The sequence below is a fragment of the Mus caroli genome, unplaced genomic scaffold, assembly GCF_978045245.1.
Source record: "Mus caroli unplaced genomic scaffold, Mus_caroli_1 scaffold_1, whole genome shotgun sequence".
In the NCBI taxonomy this organism is placed as follows: Eukaryota; Metazoa; Chordata; class Mammalia; order Rodentia; family Muridae; genus Mus; species Mus caroli.
Genome location: NW_028227256.1, coordinates 44,664,383 through 44,688,786, shown reverse-complemented (window position 1 = coordinate 44,688,786; position 24,404 = coordinate 44,664,383). Strand labels below are relative to the sequence as shown.

Sequence of the window (24,404 nt, the reverse complement as noted above, 5' to 3'; positions counted from 1 at the left end):
TTCATACAGGACTTTAGAATGCATCCCTTTCACAAGTGGGTGCTTTGTGGAGTCAATGGCAGTTGTACAGAACTCAATCCTTTGATCTTTATCCAGGGAGGAGCAGTTGGAAAAGCTTCTTTTAATGGCATCTCAAGATTTGCTCAGTATTGGGGAATACATGCTGCCTCCCAGGATTCTTATGGATATACTAATACCAGTGTAGAGATCACTGGGTTCAATAAAACTTTGGTAAACCAGATTAATTATCCATCTACCCCAGTCTGTGTTTACCCCCCTTTCTTGTTTATTCTTTCAAATGATTCATTTGAAGTCTGTTCCAATGATTCTTGTTGGATTTCTCAATGTTGGGACATAACAAAGAACACCCGTGCCATGGTAGCAGGGATCCCACGTTGGATCCCGGTTCCGGTGGAAACACCCTCCACCTTATCCCTGTTTCGACAAAAAAGAGATTTTGGAATTACTGCTGCCGTGATCATAGCAATTTCAGCCAGTGCAGCTGCTGCTACAGCTGCAGGGTATGCTATGGTTAGTACGGTTCAATCAGGCACAAAATTAAATCAGCTTTCAGCAGATCTGGCTGATGCCATCACTGTCCAAACTTCTGCTAGTACCAAGTTAAAGGGAGGGCTGATGATATTGAATCAGCGCCTTGACTTGGCAGAAGAACAGATAGGAGTTCTATACCAGATGGCCCAGTTGGGTTGTGAAAGAAAACTGGGAGCCCTGTGTATTACCAGTGTCCAATATGAAAATTTTACTTATGCAGCTAATCTGTCTAGACAGCTTTCCTTGTATCTTGCAGGAAATTGGTCTGAGGGATTCGATGAGACTCTTGAGGCCCTGAGGGTGGCAGTTTTAAAGATCAACTCAACGCGAGTGGACCTGTCATTGACAGAGGGCCTCTCCTCCTGGATTTCATCTGCATTTTCTTATTTTAAGGAATGGGTGGGGGTGGGTTTATTTGGCGTTGCCACCTGCTGTGGACTTGTGTTCATGCTCTGGTTGGTTTGCAAGCTCAGAACCCAACAAACACGTGACAAGGTTGTGATAGCTCAAGCACTTGCTGCCATTGAGCAAGGCGCCTCCCCCGAAATCTGGCTATCTATGCTCAAAAATTAGTTGACATTGGTGGCTGGCCTCTTTTGTAGAGTTCGCCCTAGGTCATTTAGTAGTTACTGTCACATAGCACTGCGGTATCCAGGGACGGGCAACTTTCCTCATGCACAGATCATCCTAAGACACGGGGCCCAGTGGCGATAGGGTTACCCTATGACAGGAAAAGGCTGTGACATTGGAGGAACGACCTAAGACAGGAGCCACAGCGGATGGGCATAATTACACAGACCTAGTCCAGCCTCAATTTAATAAAATAAAAAGGGGGAGATGTGGAAAGCCGTGCAGCGTGCAGCGTGCAGCGTGCAGCGAGCAATCGCTGTGGAGAGCCGTGCGCGTGCCGCGAGCAATCACCATTATAAGATGGCGCTGGCCTCCGCTGTGACAAACTAGTAAACAAGCCTTGTGCGCAAGTGCGAGAGTGAACTCACTCCTAGTCACTGCCCATTCTCGGGGTGTAATAGTGGTGTGATGAGCGAGCAACGAATCAAGAGCTGTCACGCCACATCAGGTGCTGAAACGTCATGACTGAGTGCTATATAAGGGACTCCATTTTCTGGGGTCGAGATCTTCCTGAGAAGTAAGCAATAAAGCTTTGCTGCAGAAGATTCCGGTTGTCCTGAGTGTGTTCTTGCCGGCGGGGACAAAAGCTCGGGATATCAAACTATATTTTGATTGCTCACTGAGGTTTTCGATTTAGTGCTTGTTAACAGGCTGGACACAGGATATAATTTTTATTTAACATAAAGCATTGTATAGGTGTTTTGTTTTCTCCATTTACATTCTTTCCTGCTACTAGTTAGTTAAACTGCTGGGCTCTTCGTAAGTAACAAAACGACCAGAGAAGTAACAACTGTTAGTTAGAGTAAAGTAGAGATAAAATAGGTTATCCTGCAAAATATGGCTTCCAGAATTCTAATGCCAGTGGAGAGTGGTAATAAAAAAACACAAGGGAGGAAGCACATCATTAATCCCACATCTTTCTTCTCTTGTCATTTTTAGTAAAGTTATTTAAAAAGTAATATAAAGTACATCAAAACACAACTTCAGGTTATAATTACATTCAATAAGCTTACAAAGGAATACCATGCCTTTCTTTATTTTTCCATATATAGATTTAGACCAATACAATATAGAAGTGTAAAAGTTGGATAATCCATACTAAAAAGTGATTTTATTGTTATTAACTGAAATTATAACAATTTTATATGGTAAAGACATGAACAGACATATTTCATATTGAACAATATATCAAATGTGCAATCTGAATTTTACTTTATATCAGTCATCTTTCATAAAATACATTAATTCAACTTATAAATAGAGGAAGTCATTCATGAAAATTAGACATTCCTGTTTAAGGTTGTCTAGTGAAGAACAACAATACAATCCTCTAGTGTTATTTAAAATATAAATCTGGAGCTGTACAAATAATATCAATAAAAACTTGAGTGAAGAGGATGGAGAGATGTCTTAGCACTAGGAGCACTCGCTGCTTTTACAGGGGATCTGTACAGTTCCTAGTACACACATGGTAGCTTACAACTCTCTGAAACGTCAGTACCATGAGATAATGTACATCTCCTGACCTCTGTATACTTCAGACACAGATGCAGTGCACTTATGTATGCATAGACAGAACACTCTTACCATAAAATAAAAACAAATTTTTAAAAATACCATGAGTATGGAACAGATTAATCTAATCTGAATATTACAACCTTACATTTTAGGTTAAGTTTCTAGAGTGTTGCTTGTTTCTTCATTTATTTTTAATTTATATTTTTAAGAATTGTGTATAAGGATGCTTTCCCTGTGCCCTCGAGTGAGTCTGGCTAAAATTCAGGTGACAGCAGATGCTGGCAAGGATGTGGAGAAAGAGGAACACTCCTCCATTGTTGGTGGGATTGCAAGCTTGTACAACCACTCTGGAAATCAGTCTGGTGGTTCCTCAGAAAATTGGACATAGTACTAACAGAGGATCCAGCAATACCTCTCCTGGGCATATATCCAGAAGATGTCCCAACCAGTAAGAAGGACACATGCTCCACTATGTTCATAGCAGCCTTATTTATAATAGCCAGAAGCTGGAAAGAACCCAGATGCCCCTCAACAGAGGAATGGATACAGAAAATGTGATACATTTACACAATGGAGTACTACTCAGCTATTAAAAAGAATGAATTTAGGAAATTCCTAGGCAAATGGATGGACCTGGAGGGCATCACCCTGAGTGAAGTAACCCAATCACAAAGGAACTCACACAATATGTACTCACTGATAAGTGGATATTAGTCCAGAAACTTAGGATACCCAAGATATAAGATACAATTTGCTACACACATGAAATTCAAGAAGAACGAAAACCAAAGTATGGACACTTTGCACCTTCTTATAATTGGGAACAAAACACCCATGGAAGGAGTTACAGAGACAAAGTTTGGAGCTGAGACGAAAAGATGGACCATGTAGAAACTGCCATATCCAGGGATCCATCACATAATTAGCTTCCAAATGCTGACACCATTGCATACACTAGCAAGATTTTGCTGAAAGGACCCAGATAAAGCTGTCTCTTGTGAGATTATGCCAGAGCCTAGCAAACACAGAAGTGGATGCTCACAGTCAGCTATTGGATGGATCACAGGGCTCCTAATGGAGGAGCTAGAGAAAGTACCCAAGGAGCTAAAGGGATCTGCAATCCTATAGGTGGAACAACAATATGAACTAACCAGTACCCCACTGGAGCTCATGTCTCTAGCTGCAAATGAATAAGAAAAGGGCCTAGTTGGCCATCAGTGGAAAGAGAGGCCCATTGGTTGTGCAAACTTTATATGCCTCAGTACAGGAGAACGACAGGGCCAAGACGTGGGAGTAGGTGGGTGGGAAAGTGGGTGGGGGACCATGTGGGGGACTTTTGGGATAGCATTGGAAATATAAATGAAATAAATACCCAATTAAAAAAATGTTTAAAAAGTTGTGTATAAGGAAGAGGGAGAGAGAGAGAGGTAGATACAAAAACGTTGGGAACAGAGTAAGAGGGACTAGCAGAATATAGTTAATCTGACAGAGAAAATGAAAACAGAATAATCTTAGAGGGATGGAGGAAGTAAATACAGGAAAGAAAAGGAAGAGGGTAAAATATCAATATGAATGCTGGTGCTTACCTTCAGAGGTGGAATGTTACTCCCTAATGCTGAAGACAGCATGCAGTTCAGATCAGGGCAAAGGGAACCAGCCTTGTACTAGAATTGATCTGAATGCTTCCTCCCTGAGAACTAATATTTTTGGTACCAGAAAGTGCCTTGCAAGCCTCCAAATGAAGGAGACAATAAACAGTTCTACCCAGGTATGATGTTTATGAACCACATGAATGACCAGTTTGGCATAAGAACCCTACAAGTATAGTAGTGGCATCCATACTTGTTGATAACCATCTGCTTTCTAATTGGACTTAAGACTCACTCACCATAAAGAATACCATGCATAGTGCTGACCTAGCAAACATTTCAGTGCTAGTTATGTGATTATAGGATGAACATCTATAGTCACCAATTTACTAAATAGCATAATCCCTAATAACAATTTATAAACATCAGTCCTAAGGCCCACAGACAAGTGTAGCCTTTGTCCCTCATTAAAGGATCTTTTCTCTACAATAGACAGAGAACATTACAGAAAATCCACAACCAATTTCTGCAGTTTGGGAGTCCAGTCCCAACAGAAACATATACAAAACACTAATGAACCTATGGCTCAGAAAACATTCCAAAAGAGTGTGCTGAAAGATTATACAACAAGAGATTTGGGGACTTTGCTGTGAGGTTGCAAATCCCAGTTATATAAGGAGCTATGCCTAAAAAGTCTCAAAAACATGGCTACCCAACAAAAATGACACAAACAAATATGCCAAACTGATCAGGAAAAGCCTCATGAGGTCTTAACCCCTTAACAAAGTATGACAGGTAAAGGAGTAAGGTGATGACCATAGAGGTGGACTTTCTGAGGGAAGGACACACCAATGGGCCATCCAGTACCAAATGGTGAATTCTGAAAATATGCATACAAGTTGGATTATATGGACTCAGCAGGTATTATTTACAAATATGTTTATATACAAATACATATATACATGCAATAATATTCAATGAAAAGAGAGACCATGAATTTGAAGGAGAGTTGGAAGGAGTATATTGGAGGATTTGAAGGGAGGAGATGGAAGCAAGAAATGTAATTAAATTATAATCCCAGAAATATAGAAATAATTTTATGTAAGTACATATTTACATCATCATTTCTTCCTCCTTTCTCCCACCTGTAATTAGGCCCATGCTCCCACTCTTAAATTCATAATCCCTTCTTCTACAATTATTTTTATTGCATACACACACACACACACACACATACACACACACACACACACACACACACACACACACACACACACTGAGCTCATCTGAGTTTTTTTTAAATATACATGTGTTTATGGCTGAGCCTATGGAATTGAATATTCTCTCAGAGGTCTAGTTTTTTGGGAAGGCTGATTTCTGATATCTCAGTAACCACTGATTTCTTTTAAGTTCTTCATCTTAAGACAAAGACCTTGTGAAATGCAACCTATTACATTGGCATGTCGACTGTTTTGTCATTATGCAGGACTTGCTTTTACAAAGTCATATTGCTGATGTTTCATGAGCTCATGACACTTTCTATAAGATCTAAAAAACAATTTGTTCCAGCAGTTATCCTTGTACTTGTGGTTCTTACAGTCCTTCTGCTCTTCTGTGATGTTTCCTGCACCTTAGTCAAATAATCTCCAGTCAAGCAGACTATATAATTAAAAGCATATTTTTATTTTGGAGATGAGTAAATAATGGAAAAGCTGTGTTACTTAGAACTATATTTTTCCATAATGGGAGAAATATATATACCTTTACATTGATACCCATAAGGGAAGTAAAATTGAAACAATTTTCTCTTAATTTTGTAACATCTTTAAAACATTGCTTATACAGTCATTGTCTTTGAGAGCTATTTCAATATACTTTAAAATGGTCCTTATATTGCCATTTTATTTCCTTCATGCATTCACCTAATTTATTCATTTATTTACTTTGTACCTTGGGGCTTGAGCCAATGCCTCACACAAGGTAAGCAACTGTACATCCACTAAGCTATATCTGAGGCCTTTAAATTTTTTTCTGTTTTGAAATGTCTCACTCTATTGTCCAGACTGGTAGTGAAATGACTGTATACAGGCAGGGCTGCAACTGTCTGACCACATGCTCAGTTTCTCTAGATGCTGAGATTACAATCCTGCAGGGTTTTGCCACTTCTTGAAAATATGTTTTCACTCACCATGCCTCATTAATTTATTCTGTGGTGACCAGAAGTATATAGCACTGTAGAACAGATCAAATCATGTACAAAAACTCAGTAAATACCAAACTTTTACAACTTACCTTCAGAAAAGGATACTACATAACAAGATCATCAAAGTTGGAATGGGAATTTTAGTCAAAGGATTTCTTTTTTCAATCAAGGTTCAGGAAATGGAAAGGTCAATAGTTTTTCCATTTTTCTTTCAGATGAAAATTATCTCAGAACCAGGCAGAACAAGTTGGAGTCTGAGATAGCAATTCTTGAGTCCTACCCAGGTCTTGGGGCAGATTTCTTCCAGAACTGTTCCCTAGGTGAGAAGACCCAGGTTTCTCACAAAGACCATGTTTAAAACACAACATTCACTTCATTCAGTCAACAATTCTGATGAATAAGTCCAAAATGTCTTGAAGGTGCTGGGATACACAGCTACTAAGCAACACTACCTTGAGTAAATTATTTTTTTTATGCTCTAGAAGCAACCATAAAAGAGATGTTCTCCGTTTCTAATTTCAAGTTGTATAGGACTAAGACTAACACACACACACACACACACACACACACACACACACACACAGACACAGACACACACAATGTATATGCACATATGTGTTTTCATGTTTGTTGTATGACATAATGCCTACATCTAGTTTTTATATTCTGATAGAAGGGATAATTCTTACCCAAACATTTGTTTTCTCTGCCTATATACATATACAAAAATGGAAAAAATTGAGTATCTCATATTCAGCAGAGTCTTATTTCTTACTTCTCTGGATTGTGGGATGTACAAGGTCAGGGCTGAAGCAGATGGGCTATATGGCAAGAGCCTGTTTTCTGGTTCATGGATAGTGATTTTTCATGCCTTCACAAAATAAAAGCAATAAAACCATGGACTTATTAAATAAGGCAATCAATCCCCTTTAGGAGAACCCTAACATTATTACCGGATCATCTCCCAAGAAAGGTAATGATCTAATCCCATCAATCAGAGCCAGAATGCATTGTATGGGGGCTGAGTGTAGATATTCAGAGCATAACACTCATAGTACTTTCTAGGAAGCAGCTCGCCAGATGAGCTGTGCTTTTCTTAACCCTCATTAGAAATATGTGAAAGAAAACAATTGGGTTGTTTCTAAACTGAGATGATTGATAATCAGTCATAGCTTCCCATGTACTTCCATCCCTGATAATTATTTTGGACATCCCCAGGACCCTGACACCCCAGAAGGTGGTTAAATCACAAGGCAGAAAATGATAGTCCTGAGCTTCCACGCTGATTCTATAGATAGAGAAAATTGATTTGTATTAAGTTATGCCAGCGAAGCCTCAGTGTTTATTGTTAGTGACAGTCAACACTAGTTCTGCAGTAGAAGATGATACAAGTAAGACTTCTATTACATAAAAGTTTGCATATATGCATAATTTTAAAAACATATTTAATATTAATAATAATTTAGTATTTAAATGATTTCAATATTTTAATTCAATTCACATATAACACTTTTTATCTCTTAGCTGAGATTTAAATTAAGGTATCTATTTTTACACAATGGAATTGTATATATAGGCATAAGATAAATATGATAGTTTGATATGATTTATTTTATTTTTTAGGAGCATAATGTTGAATGATTGCTTATTATTTGTTATATCTGATGCATTCAAGATCATATACAGTTCAAATTAGAAAAGCAATATCAAGTTTATTGGAATTCAATGCTTTGTATGTAGTATACAAATAAGATATTAAAAATGAATTTAAAATTTTTACAAGACACATTTTACTTTGGAGTTCTTTCTTTTCCCAATTATAAATTTTAATTTCATGTTATATCAATTTATAAGGCAATTATAACATGTGTTATAATTTTCTCCTGATATCCAAGCATAATTATTACATAACTTAAAGTTACATGAAACTTGGTTGATTTGTATAAGTTTGCTTGCAGCATATTTATTATTGCTAATTTATAATTATTACTATTTTAATAAGATCTAAATTCCATTTTATCAATTGTGTGTAAACCCAGACAGATATAATAATAATAAACTTGCAATTTTTTATAATTAAACTTCAAAATCATATTTTGTTATTACTTTTTATATTAATTTATTATGTATATTATAGTACCCAGGATACAAACATAAAAATGTAACAAATTGTTTCAAATTATCTGTCATTAAAAAAACTTTTCTGTATTTAGATGTTTCTTCCAAATTCTTCTAACAGAACTTAGAAATCTTAGTAATATAAAGTTCTTTGGATGGCTCTAGAATTACTTTATTTCTCTAAAAATTAGTACAATGATTTGATGCATATAACTTATTCACTTGGATGAAAATACTTGTTCAATATTCTGTCAAAAGCAATGTAAATGCATAATTCATAAAACTCTTAAGTAGCCCCCTAAACAGTCTTTTAATAGAATAAAAAATAAAGCCTTTAGAGCCATTTCTTGTATTACTTTAAAAATGTGTTCATATTCTTTTCATTTTATTCACATATACTTCACCACTTCCCCAAAGGCATTAAGTAATGAGATTCATTTAAAACTAGTAACAAAATTATTAGTGTTAAAGAATAGCAATCAAAATTTCATACATGAATTCTAGTCTCAAGAATTTCCTGTCAGAGAAAATTGTAACCCTGATAAATCTTGCTATCATGAAATGTTGTTCCAGCCATGTAAAACACTGTGGTGGGCTTCATTTGAGATCAATCATTTTACTTTGGATCAGGAGAACTGCTAAAATGCCATGTATCATCAGGACCACGTTTCTCCCTATAAGCCACATGACTGACTGCACATGGCTGGTGTTTAGTGGATAATTCTATCATGCTTAGAGAAACTGATTTTGTGGACGAATATCAAAAAGATGAATGTGTCTTATATATCTTAATACATCACAAACCTGTATTGAGAGACAGGAAAAAAAAAAACAGATGTTTAGATGGCATTGGAAAGTATATGACATCTATAAAGCTTTGTTATGTAAATTAACCCCTGGATTAAAGGATTCCGAGAGAGTCTCAGAAGCAATCGTTCTATTTCTTCAATTATGAAAATGGTTTACTCCTGGCAGTGGTGGCGCACGCCTTTAATCCCAGCACTTGGGAGGCAGAAGCAGGAGGATTTCTGAGTTCGAGGCCAGCTGGTCTACAGAGTGAGTTCCAGGATAGCCATGGCTATACAGAGAAACCCTTTCCCAGAAAACAAAACAAAACAACAAAAACAAAAAAATTAAACAAAAAAATCAAAACAAAACAAAATGGCTTAACTATCTTGATAAGGTACTATTTTTTCTCTCAGAAACAGACAAAGATGTTTGTTAGTTACTGCATTATTTTCTGTGAAACATTCAGAAGCAGATCAAAGCAACTCTCTCAACAACTTGAGTCTGATATTAATATGCTATATGGTTCGTGTTTTCTAAATAATTGATAGAATGCTGTCATGTCGGTTGTTGTATAGAGCAAGGTATAAGAGTAAAATTAATTATTGAACACCAATATGTGTTATCATTAGGAATTAAATACCAGTTACCCTCACAGTCTGTTCTCATCTGTCCTTTCCCACTCTACTTCCTAGTTGGGGCTACTCTTCAGAAGGCCTTGGCTAGCTGTTACATTTGTTTCTTTATTCCTATTTCTGATATAATTTGATATATATTTTTTTACCAGTAGACTATCTTCAAAAAGCACAAACATATGGCTGCTTTACACCTTGATGATATCAGTCTTCTAATTAGTCACTCTGTTTTGCATTGTGTTCTTGTTGAACGTCAAATGACTAAAAGTCACAGACTCTGGACTTTGTTTTTAATTGTAAAGGCTTAATTAAAAAACATTGTAAAGGTTTTACACAGAATACATTTGGAGGCATGTTTTTTTTTCTCAATCTAAAACAAAGTTTTCCTTTGTTTTTGAATGTGGTTTGAGATCCCCAAGGCATACTTGGACTCAAGGTAGTACTGGTAGAGAAGTGAGTCTTTACAAAGTAGAACTATATAGGCTGTCATCCAGCAGTTGTTGGTATGAAATCTGTCTCTCTCAGTCCCTTAGTAATTCACATTTAATGCACTGGTAATTTTCATAAGAAAGTTATTTTTAATAAAAGTATAATAGGCTATGGCTACATTCTTTCTCCCTGCTCCTAATAGTTATAGCCAATCACCCCCTAAGATTACAACTATTGCGACTGGTCATGGTGTGATTCAAGCATGAACTAGGCCACACAGAACGTCTGTCACATTAATTCAAAATATGAGCAAACTTAATTTTAAAAAAATTTAATGCTCTACAACTCAGCTATTTTCTTGTAATACTGAAAAGCCGGCTCCCACATTGATAGGAAGATTCTGATTGACACCAATGCAAAGTTCACAAAAGTGTACGGGTAGGTCAGACCTGTTGCACAGTTCCCTATAATGGATGGATGTTTAGTGCCTGGCACACAGCTTACAACAGTGAATAGGTGGTTAGAGTCTGGTGTATAGTTCACACAATTGCATGGATGGTTAGAGCCACGTGCACAGTTCACGACTGTATTAGGACCTAATTAGCCTATGTGAGCCAAATCAAAGAAACTACCATAGAAAATGATACTAATAAAGTATCAAATGTAATTAGGGTTTGTTGATATATATGCCCAACAACTTTCTATTTATTAATTGCCTTGCGGTTACAATGTTACATAAAACTCTGTGTAAAAATAAGCTCTATTATCATCATATCATAAGCCATACAACAACAAATTATGCTTTGCTTTTGCTGTACAATGAGTCAAGATGAAGGTCAAAGTGATACATAATGTGTTAAAGACACTGCATGGACAATGTGGCCAAGACACCCATTTTTTTTTTAAATAAAGTGTATTTTCACAAAGAAATGGCACTTATTTGCTCTCAGTGAAATAATGTCCTAGTGTCAACAGGCAGAATATGCTGCTAGCAGAAGACAATGTACTTTATAGAAATAACATATTAATGAATTTTCAGTTTTGTAATTTCCCTCAACTATCTTACTTCTTTCCTTTTTTCTTTAAAGGTTGATTGATTTTTAATCTATAGTGTGCATCTATGTGTCCACCATCAGTTTTTTAATAATCTTGTTATACACACTGAAATTATATCAGCAAAGACACAAGGGGAACATACTATTTCTCAGATTTTGCTTAAATAGATCTTCCCCTTTCATGTAGGCTGCCTTCCAGATGTAGTGTTGCTATCTCTTTATGACAAAAGCCTTCTCATCAGGACTAGATTTCTCTGTTTATGCAAAAAAAATTTCAATAAGCCCTCATCAGTAGTAAGTTGGGCTGTAATTATTTCTGTTCCTCTGTTTTATCTTCCAAATATTTATTCATCTGTATTTCTCTAATAGTACAAGCCAATCTGCCGTCTATTAAATTGTTTTAGCGAGAACTCTATCTTCCCTTTTAATAGGAAGACATTCCTGGGGTTATGCATTCTGTTTCAGGTGCACCTTTGCTTTAGTACAACTAACATTACATTTTCTGAGTACCTGAGTTTCATACATCTTCATGATGGCTAACTTTAATGTTTCAATGCCTTTCATTATTAACTTTAACACTTCAGTTTTACAGGGTTGTACAATCCTGTTATTGCATTATAAGCAATAACTCTAATTTTGCACCCTCTAATATATAAGCTGCTATAGATTTCAAAATTAAAACATCTCAAATCTCAATTTCAAAAAATCAATAGATATTATTGTCAAAAATTCTCTAAATTACATTTTTTAGTACACTGTTGCCATTGTAGATAAAAAAATATGTAAGTATAAAAATTAAAATAGATTTGGAACCCTTGAAGCTTCTTATATCTTGTAAATTTATTATGATTTTTTTCTGCTTTATCTATATTTTCAGGTGTAACTTTTTAAATGTAATATAAAATATGGTATATGTACCCATAAATACATGCAAATATAAATTCATTTTATAAATATTGTTGGAAAATGTTTTATAAATATTCATCCAATAATAATATTTTACTGTGGTTCTTCTACCTCTTGGTTGCTAATTCATATGGAATAAAGAATTTGGCTAGCCTTTGTCCTTGGTTTCTGGAAAATAGCTTATAAATCCTAAATGTTCCCCATGTGACAGGAATATATTTGTTATTCAAGGAGGATTCTGAAAGTCCCTATTAATTAGATGATTCAGGACAGCTACTGGCCTTGGCAGAAAGACCACACTGCAATTAGAATGTTGAGATCCTGAGACACATTATCCTACTTTGACCTTTAGGAGCAAATAGTGGCTGGGAATAAAGTCCACTAGAATAGCTAATGATTCAGTGATGTATGCGTATGTAATGAAGCAACTCCTGGACATCATAATCCATGTGAGCTTCCATGTTTTGCAATGGTCTCTTTCGGGGTTACCAGTCTTAGTTATTTATGGTGATAATATACTGTGACTAAAATAATATATAAAAGAAAGTATTTAATTTGCTTTATCAGTTTGAGAGGAATAGATTTCATATGATGGAACAAAGGCATTGGGGCAGGAACAGTTATAATCTTACATCTTGATCCACAAGTAGAACACAGAGAGAAAGAAACACTGGGAATAACCGTGGCATTTAACATCTCAAAGGCCACACACACACACACAAACACACACACACCTCATCTAACAAGTCACACCTCTTAGTCCTTCCCCCAAATTTCCACCACCAGAAAAACAAATATTCACATATATGTGCCCATCTATTAGGGCCATTTTTTGTTCGAAGTGTCCTATACTCGCCTGTGTGTTAGGACAGATGTATCCTCACTCCACAATCATAAGAATGCTGCTCAAAGCTGAGTTTTTCTAACATCAGTAAATTATATGCACATGCCTTGAAAGTAGGTTAGGGGAATATGTATATATGCTTTATATATGCTATATATATATATACATATATATATATATTTATTCAGCATTTCTTTTTAATTTTATGTATATTAATGTTTTGCATGCATTATGTTTCAGCTTTGTAACACATGTGTTTCTGATGCTTTCACAGATTATAAAATGGCATCAGATCTCCTGGAACAGGAACCTACAGTGGTTACACGGAACCTAGGTCTTATGGAAGAGCAGCCAATGTTCTTAAACACTGAGCCATATCTCCTACCTATCATCTCTTTAATGTCACAATTTTTGCCTTAAGTCACAAAAGCAAACATAACTAATTAATAAGTAAAATTATTTTACTTTATGACTTTTTAAATAGTGTTAGTTAAATAATATTGACCTTCACAAGGTGATAGTGGAAGATGTCAATACACTACTCTCACCAATAGACAAAAAAACAGACACAAACTAAACAAAGAAATATTGAAGCTAACTGATATTATAAACCAAATGGCTATGACAGGTATTTACAGAACATTTCATCAAAACACAATGAAGACTACTCTAAGAGGCACCTTCTTAGCACAAAAAAAAAAAAAAAAAAAGAAGAAAAATCCTAATTGGAATATAAGAACACATCTGAAAAAAACAATAAAACAATACAAAGTATAAATGAAACAAAAATTTGATTTTTTCAGAAAATAAATGAGATGGACAAACCCTATCAAAACCAACTAAATGGCAGAGAGAATATCCATCTTAATGAAATCAGAAACAAAAGATGGACATAACAACAGACACTAAGGAAATCCAGAGAATCATAAACACATACTATAAAAATGTGAAGTTCACAAAAATCAGAAAATCTGAAATAATAATAATGATGATTAATAAATAATAATGATTAAAAGTTAATAATAATAATAATTTTCTTAATATATACCACTTACAAAAGTTGAATCCGGATAGGATAAGCCATTTAAATAAATCTAATATCCTCAGTGAAATAAAGGAAGTCATTAAAATTTTCACAACTACAAATGCATAGGACCAGTTGCCTTTAGTACAGAATTTTACCAGCATTTCAAAGAAGAGTAAATGACAATACTATTCCATTTTTTTCCCACAAAACAGAAGCATAAGAAACAGTGTCCAATTCATTTTATGATGCTATACACTGATACCCAAGTCACATAAAGACCTAACAAAGAAAGAATTACTGACTAATTTTCTTGTCATCATAGATCTGCACTTTATCAAAAAAGAAACATAAACACCAACCTAGCAAAAACACTTTATCTTAAATGGTATGCTATCCGCAAGATGCACTATGCCAATAATTGTAAGAAGCTTATGGGAACCAACCAGTAACTGAATAAACTTAAGGCCCACTGAACAAGATGGAACCTATACCCAACACTTCTTATGTGAATAAGAACCTGAGACTAGATAGCACAGAAATCTAGGGTAAAACCAAATAATACTGATCTTGAAAACAGAAAAATATTGTAGAGATAAAATGACTGCTAGTTATCCCACTAATATCAGGAACAAGACAAAGCTGTCCACTCTCTCCCTACCTGTTCAATATAGTACTCAAAGTTCTAGCCAGAGCAATTAGACAACAAAAGTAGGTCAAATGGTTACAAATTGGAAAGGAAGAAATTAAAATATCACAATTTGCAGATGATACGGTAGTGTACTTAAGTGACTCAAAAAATTCTGCCAGAGAACTCCAAAACCTGATAAACAACTTCAGCAAAGTGGCTGGATGTAAACTTACTTCAAACAAATCAGTGGCCTTCCTCTACTCAAAGGAAAAACAGGCTGAGAAAGAAATTCGAGAAACAGCACCTTTCACAATAGTCACAAATAATATAAAATATCTTGGTGTGACTCTAAAGTGAAAGACCTGTATGACAAGAACTTCAAGTCTCTGAAAAAAGAAATCAAAGAAAATCTCAGAAGATGAAAAAAACTCCCATGCTCATGGATGGGCAGGATTAAGATAGTAAAAATGGCTATCTTGCCTAAAGCAATCTACAGATTCAATGCAATCCCCATCAAAATTCCAACTCAATTCTTAATAGAGTTAGAAAGAACAATTTCCAAATTCATCTGGAATAACAAAAACCCAGGATAGTGAAGACTATTCTTAACAATAAAAGAACTTCTCAGGGAATCACCTTCCCTGATCTCAAGCCTAACCACAGAGCAATTGTGATTAAAAACTACAGGGTATTGGTACAATGACAGGCAGGTAGATCAATGCAATAGAATTGAAGACCCAGAAATGAACCTACATGCCTGTGATCACTTGATCTTTGACAAGGGAGCTAAAGCCATCCAGTGGAAAAAAAGACAGGGTTTTTAACAAATGGTGCTGGCTCAACTGGAAGGTCAGCATGTAGAAGAATGCAAATCAATCCATTCTTATCTCCTTGTACAAAGCTTAAGACCAAGTGGAAAAATGACCTCCACATAAAACCAGATACACTCAAACAAATAGAAAAGAAAATGGGGAAGAGCCTCAAATACATGGGCACAGGGGAAAATTTCCTGAACAGAACACCCATAGCTAATGCTATAAGATCAAGAATTGAGAAATGGGACCTTATGAAATTGCAAAGCTTCTGTAAGGCAAAGGACACTGTCAATGGACAAAACAGCAACAAACAGATGGGGGAAAGATATTTACCAATCCTACACCCAATAGAGGGCTAAAATTCAATATATACAAAGAACTCAAGAAGTTAGACTCCAGAGAACTATTAAAAATGGGGTTCAGAGCTAAACAATGAATTCTCAATGGAGGAGTACCAAATGGCAGAGAAGCACCTGAAGAAATATTTAACATCCTTAGTCACCAGGAAAATGCAAATAAAAACAACCCTGGGATTCCACCTCACACCAGTCAGAATAGCTAAGATCAAAAACTCAAGGGACAGCAGGTGCTGGAGAGGATATGAAGAAAGAGGAACACTCCTCCATTGCTGGTGGGATTGCAAGCTGGTACAACCACTTTGGAAATCAGTTTAGAGGTTCCTCAAAAACTGGACATATTACTACCTGACAATCCAACTAGACCACTCCTGGGCATATACCCTGAAGATGCTCCAACATGTATTAAGGACACATGTTCCACCATGTTCATAGCAGCCTTATTTATAATAGCCAGAAGCTAGAAAGAACCCAGATGTCTGTCAACAGAGGAATGGATACAGAAAATGTGGTACATTTACACAATTGAGTACTACTCAGCTATTAAAAATAATGAATTCATGAGGTTCTTAGGCAAATGGATTTATATCATCCTGAGTGAGATAACCCAATCACAAAAGAACACACATGGTATGCATACACTGATAAGTGGATATTAGTCCAGAAATTTGGAATTCCCAAGATAAAATTGACAGAGCACATGAAGCTCAAGAAGAAGGAAAACCAGAGTGGATACTTCGTCGTCTTAGAAGGGCAATCAAGGTACCCATGGGAGGAGATACAGAGAAAAAGTTTGGAGCAAAAACTGAAGGAAAGGCCATCCAGTGACTGTCCCACCTGGGGTTCCATCTCATATACAATTCCCAAACCCAGAGACTATGGTGGATGTCAACAAGTGCTTGTTTGGTGTTATCTAAGCAATTACTATGTTCTTTCCAGAAGAAAACTGTTTCTCCTAAGTTCCTTAGTGATGTGTAGTTCTTTCTCTAGGTTGAAGCATCCTGAGCTGTTCCACTTTCACATTGACGTCTCTGTTGGTGTTGCCTTGCTCAAGTCATGTTTCAGCAGCCATGGTGGTGAGACTGTATGGGTAGACCTTCTGGCATTTCTAGAAGACACTATCTTGAAGAAACCTTTCCTGAACCTGAGTCTTTCCACCTTTACTTCCCCTTCTGTAATTATCCTTGAGTCTTAGGTGAGTGTTTTGCAGATGAATCCATGGAGACTGTGCTCTATAACTACAGTCTGATTAATTATGATGTTCTGTCATTGTTCATTTCAAAGAGAAGTTTTCTTGTTGAGGGGTAAAAACTACACTGACCATTTGAGGGAGGAGGAGATATTCATATTATAATTTTAATTTCTTTGAAAATGTAAAACACTTGTCAAAACAACATAAGTAACAGGATGAGACTATAAAGCCCAAAGGTATAACATTAAATTGTTTTAAATAACTTTACTTAAGTAAAAAGAAAACTAAAAAGGTGGCATTAATTTAATATACATGATATAATATTCAACTTTTCATTAATCATTTCATTCATTTACATCTCAAATGATATCCTACTCTGGGTTACCACCCACCACCACCAATCTGCCCATTCTATATCAGCCCTCCCCTTTGACTGTATGAGAGTGCTCCTCTACCTACCCACTCTCCCCCACCCCACCACTCCAGCATTCCCCTATGCTGCGGCATCAATCCTCCCTGGGACCAAGAACCTCCCCTCTTGTTGCTGTCAGGAAAGACCATCCTCTGCTACATGTGTATCTGGAGCCATGAATCCCTCTAGGTACACGCCTTGGTTGGTGGTCTAGACTGAGGGAGAATTGGGTAGTCAGGCCAGCCTATGGCGTTCTTCCAATGGGGTTGCAATTCCCCTCTGCTCCTCTAGTCCTTCCACCAGCTCCCCCGCCAGGATCCCTGAGCTCAGTCTGATGGTTGGGTCTGAGCATCCACATCTGCATTGGCCAGTTGCTGACTGGATCTCACCAAGGAACAGCCACACTAGTTTCCTGTCAGCAAATGCCTCTTGACCACAGCAACATTGTTGAGTTTGGTGTCTGCAGACATGATGGATTCCCAAGTAGACAGTGGTCTGGCACAGTATTTTTACATCTTTTAAGAGGAGATCAAATGCAGCTATGGGTAAAGAAAGAATAGATGAATGTAAATGATCTCGTGTAAGTGTGTACAACAAATATACCAATGCTAAGAAAAGTAAAAAAAAGATTAGTGGATCATGGGGGAACACATTTTTAATGCCAACACTAGAGATAGAGGTGTGATGCCTCAGGTTCAGGGTTATATTCAAAAATAAGAGTTGAGGGATAACTAGTGAGGTATTCTCTCCAAAATTAAAATAAAGAAAAGAAACCAGATTCATTAGTATCAAAGAAATCCAGGCATCATTAAATGGAGAATAAAAGGCCAGTGGATGATAAATTAACAATGTGTCATTGTTATATAGAAGTACACTAGAATAAAAAAAATATTGCTAGCAGATGGTGGGTATTTGAATGTTCACAGGGAACTTTTAGTTTAAAATAAGAGGGAAAGGGAAAATAATGGAACTTTAAAATTAAATAATTATGTGTAAGAAGCTAGAGATACAAGAGTGTGAACACAGGGAAATCTATAGATAAGTACACATTGACTGTTATGTGCACGCATATGTGTTTGTCCTCTGACAGTTGAAAAACAGGTATACTCAATGTTCCTATACACACAGATAATGCTTATAAACATTATTCTCCCAAAGTAGAGGCAAGAACTTCTAACACGATTGGTCCACTGGATAAACAAGATAACACTTAGTATCATACACTGACCCAAGAAAGGATGTGTGGAAGGAAGAAAAATCCATGCAACAATAGCTATATGTCAGACATACACAGGAAGTAACTCAAAAATTGCCAAATAGTTACAATTCAAAGAGAAGCAAGACAATGGGTTTATTTTATATTATATTTATTATGCTACATTGCTATTATGTATTGCTCTGTGCTATATAAAAAAGTGTTGATCTTTTTAGTTACTGTGGGTAATCAAGAAAAATAGCAAGCATTGGTATAGTTTTAAATGCCTCTGCTGCCTCCCTGACCAATAATTCATACGAAGATAATCCCTGTCTGACAGAGGTTTATATTTTATAACCCATGTCTTCTGAGAGTAATAGGCCTCACACATGCAGAATACTTCTTTTCAAAGTCCTATTTAGTGTTATAATTTCATCATATCACAAACTAGTGGGGTTGCTAAGGTTTCTTTGTGCATCTTTAGTTTTGGTTAACCCTGCCCCATATTCTACCCCAACTCCACACTCCTCCACCCAATTCTTACATAAACCCTTAGCTTTCAATATTGATACCTTTTTATTTTCACTGTAAGGTCACTTTTTGAAATGCCTTATAAATATTTTGTTTATACACATAAACTTATTCCATTTTCCATAATGGTCATTGAAGCTGGTTATTGCAGTAGGTTGTGGCTAAAGTAGAGACTTGTATAAGCTCAGTGTGCAAGTATGAATTTTCAATGATAGCATACCCTAGAAGGCCTGGGTAATACTGTGGAAGAGAAGCTTATAAGAATATAAGAATATCAGTGTGCAGCTAATTAAGCCGACCAAGTCCCCTTTTCCCATGGGGACTTTGGTGTGCAATGGTTGCAAACAGCAGCTCCTTGGTGTAGTGTATGTAGCCTATTATCTATGTGGGTTGCCTCAAGGGACCTTGGAGACAATTTTCTGCCAGTTGGTAATCAAGCCTCTGATCACAATGCTGTCCCTGATCTAGGCTCCAGACAGGGATGCGTGGTGCCTTTGGGAAGCCCCAGGGCACAGTGGCCAGGGTTCACATTGGCCAGGTCATCATGTCCATCCGAACCAAGTTGCAGAATAAGGAACATGTGATTGAGGCTCTGCGAAGAGCCAAGTTCAAGTTCCCTGGCCGCCAGAAGATCTACATCTCAAAGAAGTGGGGCTTCACCAAGTTTAATGCAGATGAATTTGAAGACATGGTTGCTGAGAAGCAGCTCATTCCTGATGGCTGTGGTGTCAAATATATCCCCAACCGTGGTCCTCTGGACAAGTGGAGAGTCCTGCATTCCTGAAAGCTTCAATAGTTTTCTCCTATACCCTACCAAATTGTGTTCAGTAATAAATCTCACATCAAGTTCGCTAAAAAAAAAAAAAAAAAAGAATATCAGTGAATGTGGATATTAGCCCAGAAACATAGAATAACCAAGATACAATTTGCAAAACACATGAAACTCAAGAAGAAGGAAGACCAAAGTGTGGATACTTCGATTCTTCTTAGAAGGGGGATCAAAATACCCATAGAAGGAGTTACAGAGACACAGTTTGAAGCTGAGACTGAAGGAAGGACCATCCAGAGACTACCCCACCCAGGGATCCATCCCATAATCAGCCATCAAACCCAGACACTATTGCATATGCCAACAAGATTTTGATGACAGGACCCTGATATAGCTGTCTCCTGTGAGGCTATGCCAGTGCCTGGCAAATACAGAATTGTATCCTCCCAGTCATCTATTGGATGGAACACAGGGTCCTCAATGACGTAGCTAGAGAAAGTACCCAAGGAGCTGAAGGGATCTACAGCCCCATAGGAGGAACAACAATATGAACTAGCCAGTACCCCCCAGAGTTCCCTGGGACTAAACCATAGTGGCACTCATGTCTCTAGCTGCATATGTAGCAGAGAATGACCTAGTCAGCCATCAATGGGAGGAGAGGCCCTTGGTCTTGCAAAGATTCTATGCCCCAGTATAGGGGAATGCCAGGGCCAGAAAGCAGGAGTTGGTGGGTTAGGGAGCAGGGGGAGGGGAGTGGATATAGGGTATTTTCGGAGAGGAAACTAGGAAAGGGGTTAGCATTTGAAATGTAAATGAAGGCAATTATTAAAAAATGGGAAAAAGGAATATAAGTATATGCCAGGTGTGGTGATGCAGGCCTTTAATCCCAGCACTTGGGAGGCATAGGCAGGCGGTTCTCTGAGTTCGAGGCCAGCCTGGTCTACAGAGTGATTTCGAGGACAGCCAGGGCTACACAGAGAAACCCTGTCAAAAAAAAAAAAGAATATAAGTATATAAGCCAGTGCGTATGACATGGCTATTTCACACATGAACTCATAACAGCTGTGATTTCCTGCACAAGACCTACAGGTAGTTAAAAATTTTAGCATGAAGTAGGAGAGCCCCCCAATATCCCACATCTATTTAAGGGATTATTGCTAGTTGATGGCTTTAGAGGAGAGAAGGTCACTTTTATTTGGTGGGGCAACCACTGATAGGCTATATTTAACTCAGAGGAGGTCCATACAACCATGAGAGAAATCTGTCTTAAGTACGTCCAATAGAAATTGAAGAAAGGGGCTAGAAAACGGATATGCCCAAAATGTGTGATATATATTCATGGAAGTTTCAAGATTGGCATGTATAATTTTTAAAATGTAAATTCAATGGTAACACTTTTAGTTTTACCAATATTTTCATATGATGGCATTTCTTGTCAAAACTTAGAACAAACATTAAAAAAAATGATAAACTAAAAAGCAATTCAATATATTTCAGTTGTACCAATTTATAAATGGGTAGATTATAAATAGTTGTCACATAGTTTTGTGTAAGCAAAAATCTAACTATGCACTAACATTACTTTAAAGTCATTCAGGTAAATCTCGGAAAGTTACTGTTTTTATTGAGGATTTTCATGTCCCAGTATTTTCCTTATATTTCTTCTGAGATATTCAACTCACATATTCATAGTACTGTTAATTAATCCTTGCTGCATTAATGGCTACAGTATCTTAGTCAATCTTTGAAAATTTTCTATGATTTTTTTTCTCATAATTTTTCTACAGAGGGAAAAGTCAACAAGCTAACAAAGAAATCTAGGAGCCTGCCAGCCAGTACTGTTGAAAAGAGAGTGCTGACAACTGGTCAGATCACTGCTCTTCTCATTGATTGTTTGAAAATAAGCAGGGCAAATTCTCAGCGTCCAATTTTCTCTTCCTTTCAAGTCCTTCAATCTTGTGTCAATGCCTTGAAAGCTTCAAGTTCATAGCAATTGTTCTGCGAGTCACTCTTTTCAAGCTGAGTGATGTTAGGTGTAAGAGGCCCTTTCTAAAAGCAAATGTTGACTGTGATTCATTTTGCTTTTGTCTGCCTTTAAAAGTAACAAGAAGTAAGTTATTGTATACTTATTGTTAAGAAATATAAACAGTGAAAGTGAAAAACTGAAGTTAAAAGTCCAAAAATCAATAAGTTAAAATAAAGAAAAATATAGAGAGATATTCTCGTATACTAACATTTCCTACGATCTCATCCATCCAAAATACTTACAATATTGGAATACCACTTGCTACATGTATCATTTGGAACAATGATATTTTCAAAATAATAACCAACACATAAAGGTATTTTGAAGCAGGAGAAAATAATCTGAAGTGATTTAACATTATTTCCCATCTAACCAAGATTAAACTAGCTTTGCCACACACCCACCATAAAGAAATTGGAAAGTATGAAATATAGGGGAATGCCAGGGCCAAAAGAATGGGAATGGGTGGGTAGGGAAGTGGGGGGCGCTATGGGGGACTTTTGGGATAGTATTGGAAATGTAATTGAGGAAAATATGTAATAAAAAAAAAAAAAAAGAAATGCAAGATTCACATATTTAAATGCATTAATGAGGAAATGAATGCTTGCTTTTATAGTTACCATCCACTATCCTGACAATACAAATTTTAAACTCTCATACACACACACATGCTTTTTTCTTGTTAAAGAACTGGACACTTCTTGGAAAGCCCAACCATTCTTAATTAGTACAATCAACATATCTGAAATATGTACACAATAGTAGAGTAACAGCTGAATGGATACAAATAAGATACCTAATTTAATTTGAAGGGAGACAGACACAAATTAAATTTTCTTTCATTAGGGAATTCCATATCAGCTGTTGTGCATTTTCACATTTCTGAAAAATTCTTCTGACAAGAAATATTGAAATTCATTGGGCTAAACTTATGTTCCATTCGGTAAGAAAACTTGCTGCTCTTCCACAGTACCCAAGTCCTAATCCAGCACCCATGAAACTTCTGGTTACACCAACTGCACTCTATCCATAGTCCACGACTATGATGGCATCTATATACATGTTCTAGATGTGACCACACACACATATATCCATAACATTAACAATATTAAAATTATGATTTCTATTGTAATATAAGGTAGGAAGTTTAGTTGTGTGCACATAACATTTTGGTCAATGGAAGATCGCAAATATACCACATATAAAAATATGCCATGTACATTTAGGTTCCCACGGAAATGCACTGAGGATGCAAATTTATAGGGCAATTGTTTGTTGTATGTGAGGTTGATCTCCAATACTAGAAAAATGAAACCATTTTTTTTGCTCTTTTTGCTGTTTATACGGACTTGAGCATTTCCTATTCTATGTATTTGTTTAACCATGCCTTTATATATTTATATGTACAAATGGCATTTGTAATGAATTTGTCCACAATATTTAATATGATTCCATAGAATGGTTGTAGCCTAGGAGCATTACACTGTATTATGTACCCTAGGTGGGTACCAGGCTACACTGTCTAGGTTTGTATACATATGTTCTGTGATATTTACTTAAAGATGCAATATATATTTATAAGAAAATATCACTGTCATTTTAACAACATGATTGACATGTTACAGAATAGATTTGAAAAACAAATAAATATGCAGTCATCATTCACATTTCGAAGGCTTGTATGCTAATGCCAACTCTTGATCCTCTGAAGTATCTGGGATGGTACCAGGATTTTCAGCTACCCAGAACTTAAAATGTAACAAACTGAAGAATTATTTTGCAGGTAGGCAGTTTCAAGTAACCTTATATGAGCACAACTTTAACACATCAGAGATTCTTTCTTTTATTTTATTCCTTCTTATTAGGTGTATTAGTTTTGGTTTTACTGCTGTGAACAGACACCATGACCAAGACAATTCTTATAAGGACAACATTTAATTGGGGCTGCTTCATGTTCAGAGGTTCAGTCCAATATCATGAAAGCAGGAACATGTCAGTTCCTAGGCAGGCATGGTGCTGTATGAGTTAAGAGTTTTACAGCTTTATCTGAAGGTCACTAGGAGAAGACTGGCTTTCAGCAGTTAGGATGAGGGACTTAAAGCCTATGCCCATGGTGGTCTATATAGCATGTAGTGCTTACTACCCCATTTTAAGCTTCAGGCAGGCCATGCTACTAGCATCTGCCCTG

General features: G+C 36.6%; 1 protein-coding gene and 1 non-coding gene across 2 annotated transcripts; both read left to right on the top strand.

Moving 5' to 3' along the window:
• The first annotated feature begins 19,700 nt into the window (after nucleotides 1–19,700).
• Nucleotides 19,701–19,838, top strand: LOC115032411 (small nucleolar RNA SNORA70). The gene has a single exon (XR_003838086.1). It is a non-coding gene; the product is annotated as a small nucleolar RNA SNORA70 (small nucleolar RNA).
• Nucleotides 19,839–19,860: 22 nt separating this feature from the next.
• On the top strand, nucleotides 19,861–20,236 carry LOC147006032 (large ribosomal subunit protein uL16-like). The gene has a single exon (XM_085837658.1). The coding sequence runs from the start codon at nucleotides 19,903–19,905 to the stop codon at nucleotides 20,203–20,205; it is 303 nt and encodes a 100-aa protein (XP_085693784.1). The 5' UTR covers nucleotides 19,861–19,902; the 3' UTR covers nucleotides 20,206–20,236.
• The last annotated feature ends 4,168 nt before the right edge of the window (nucleotides 20,237–24,404 follow it).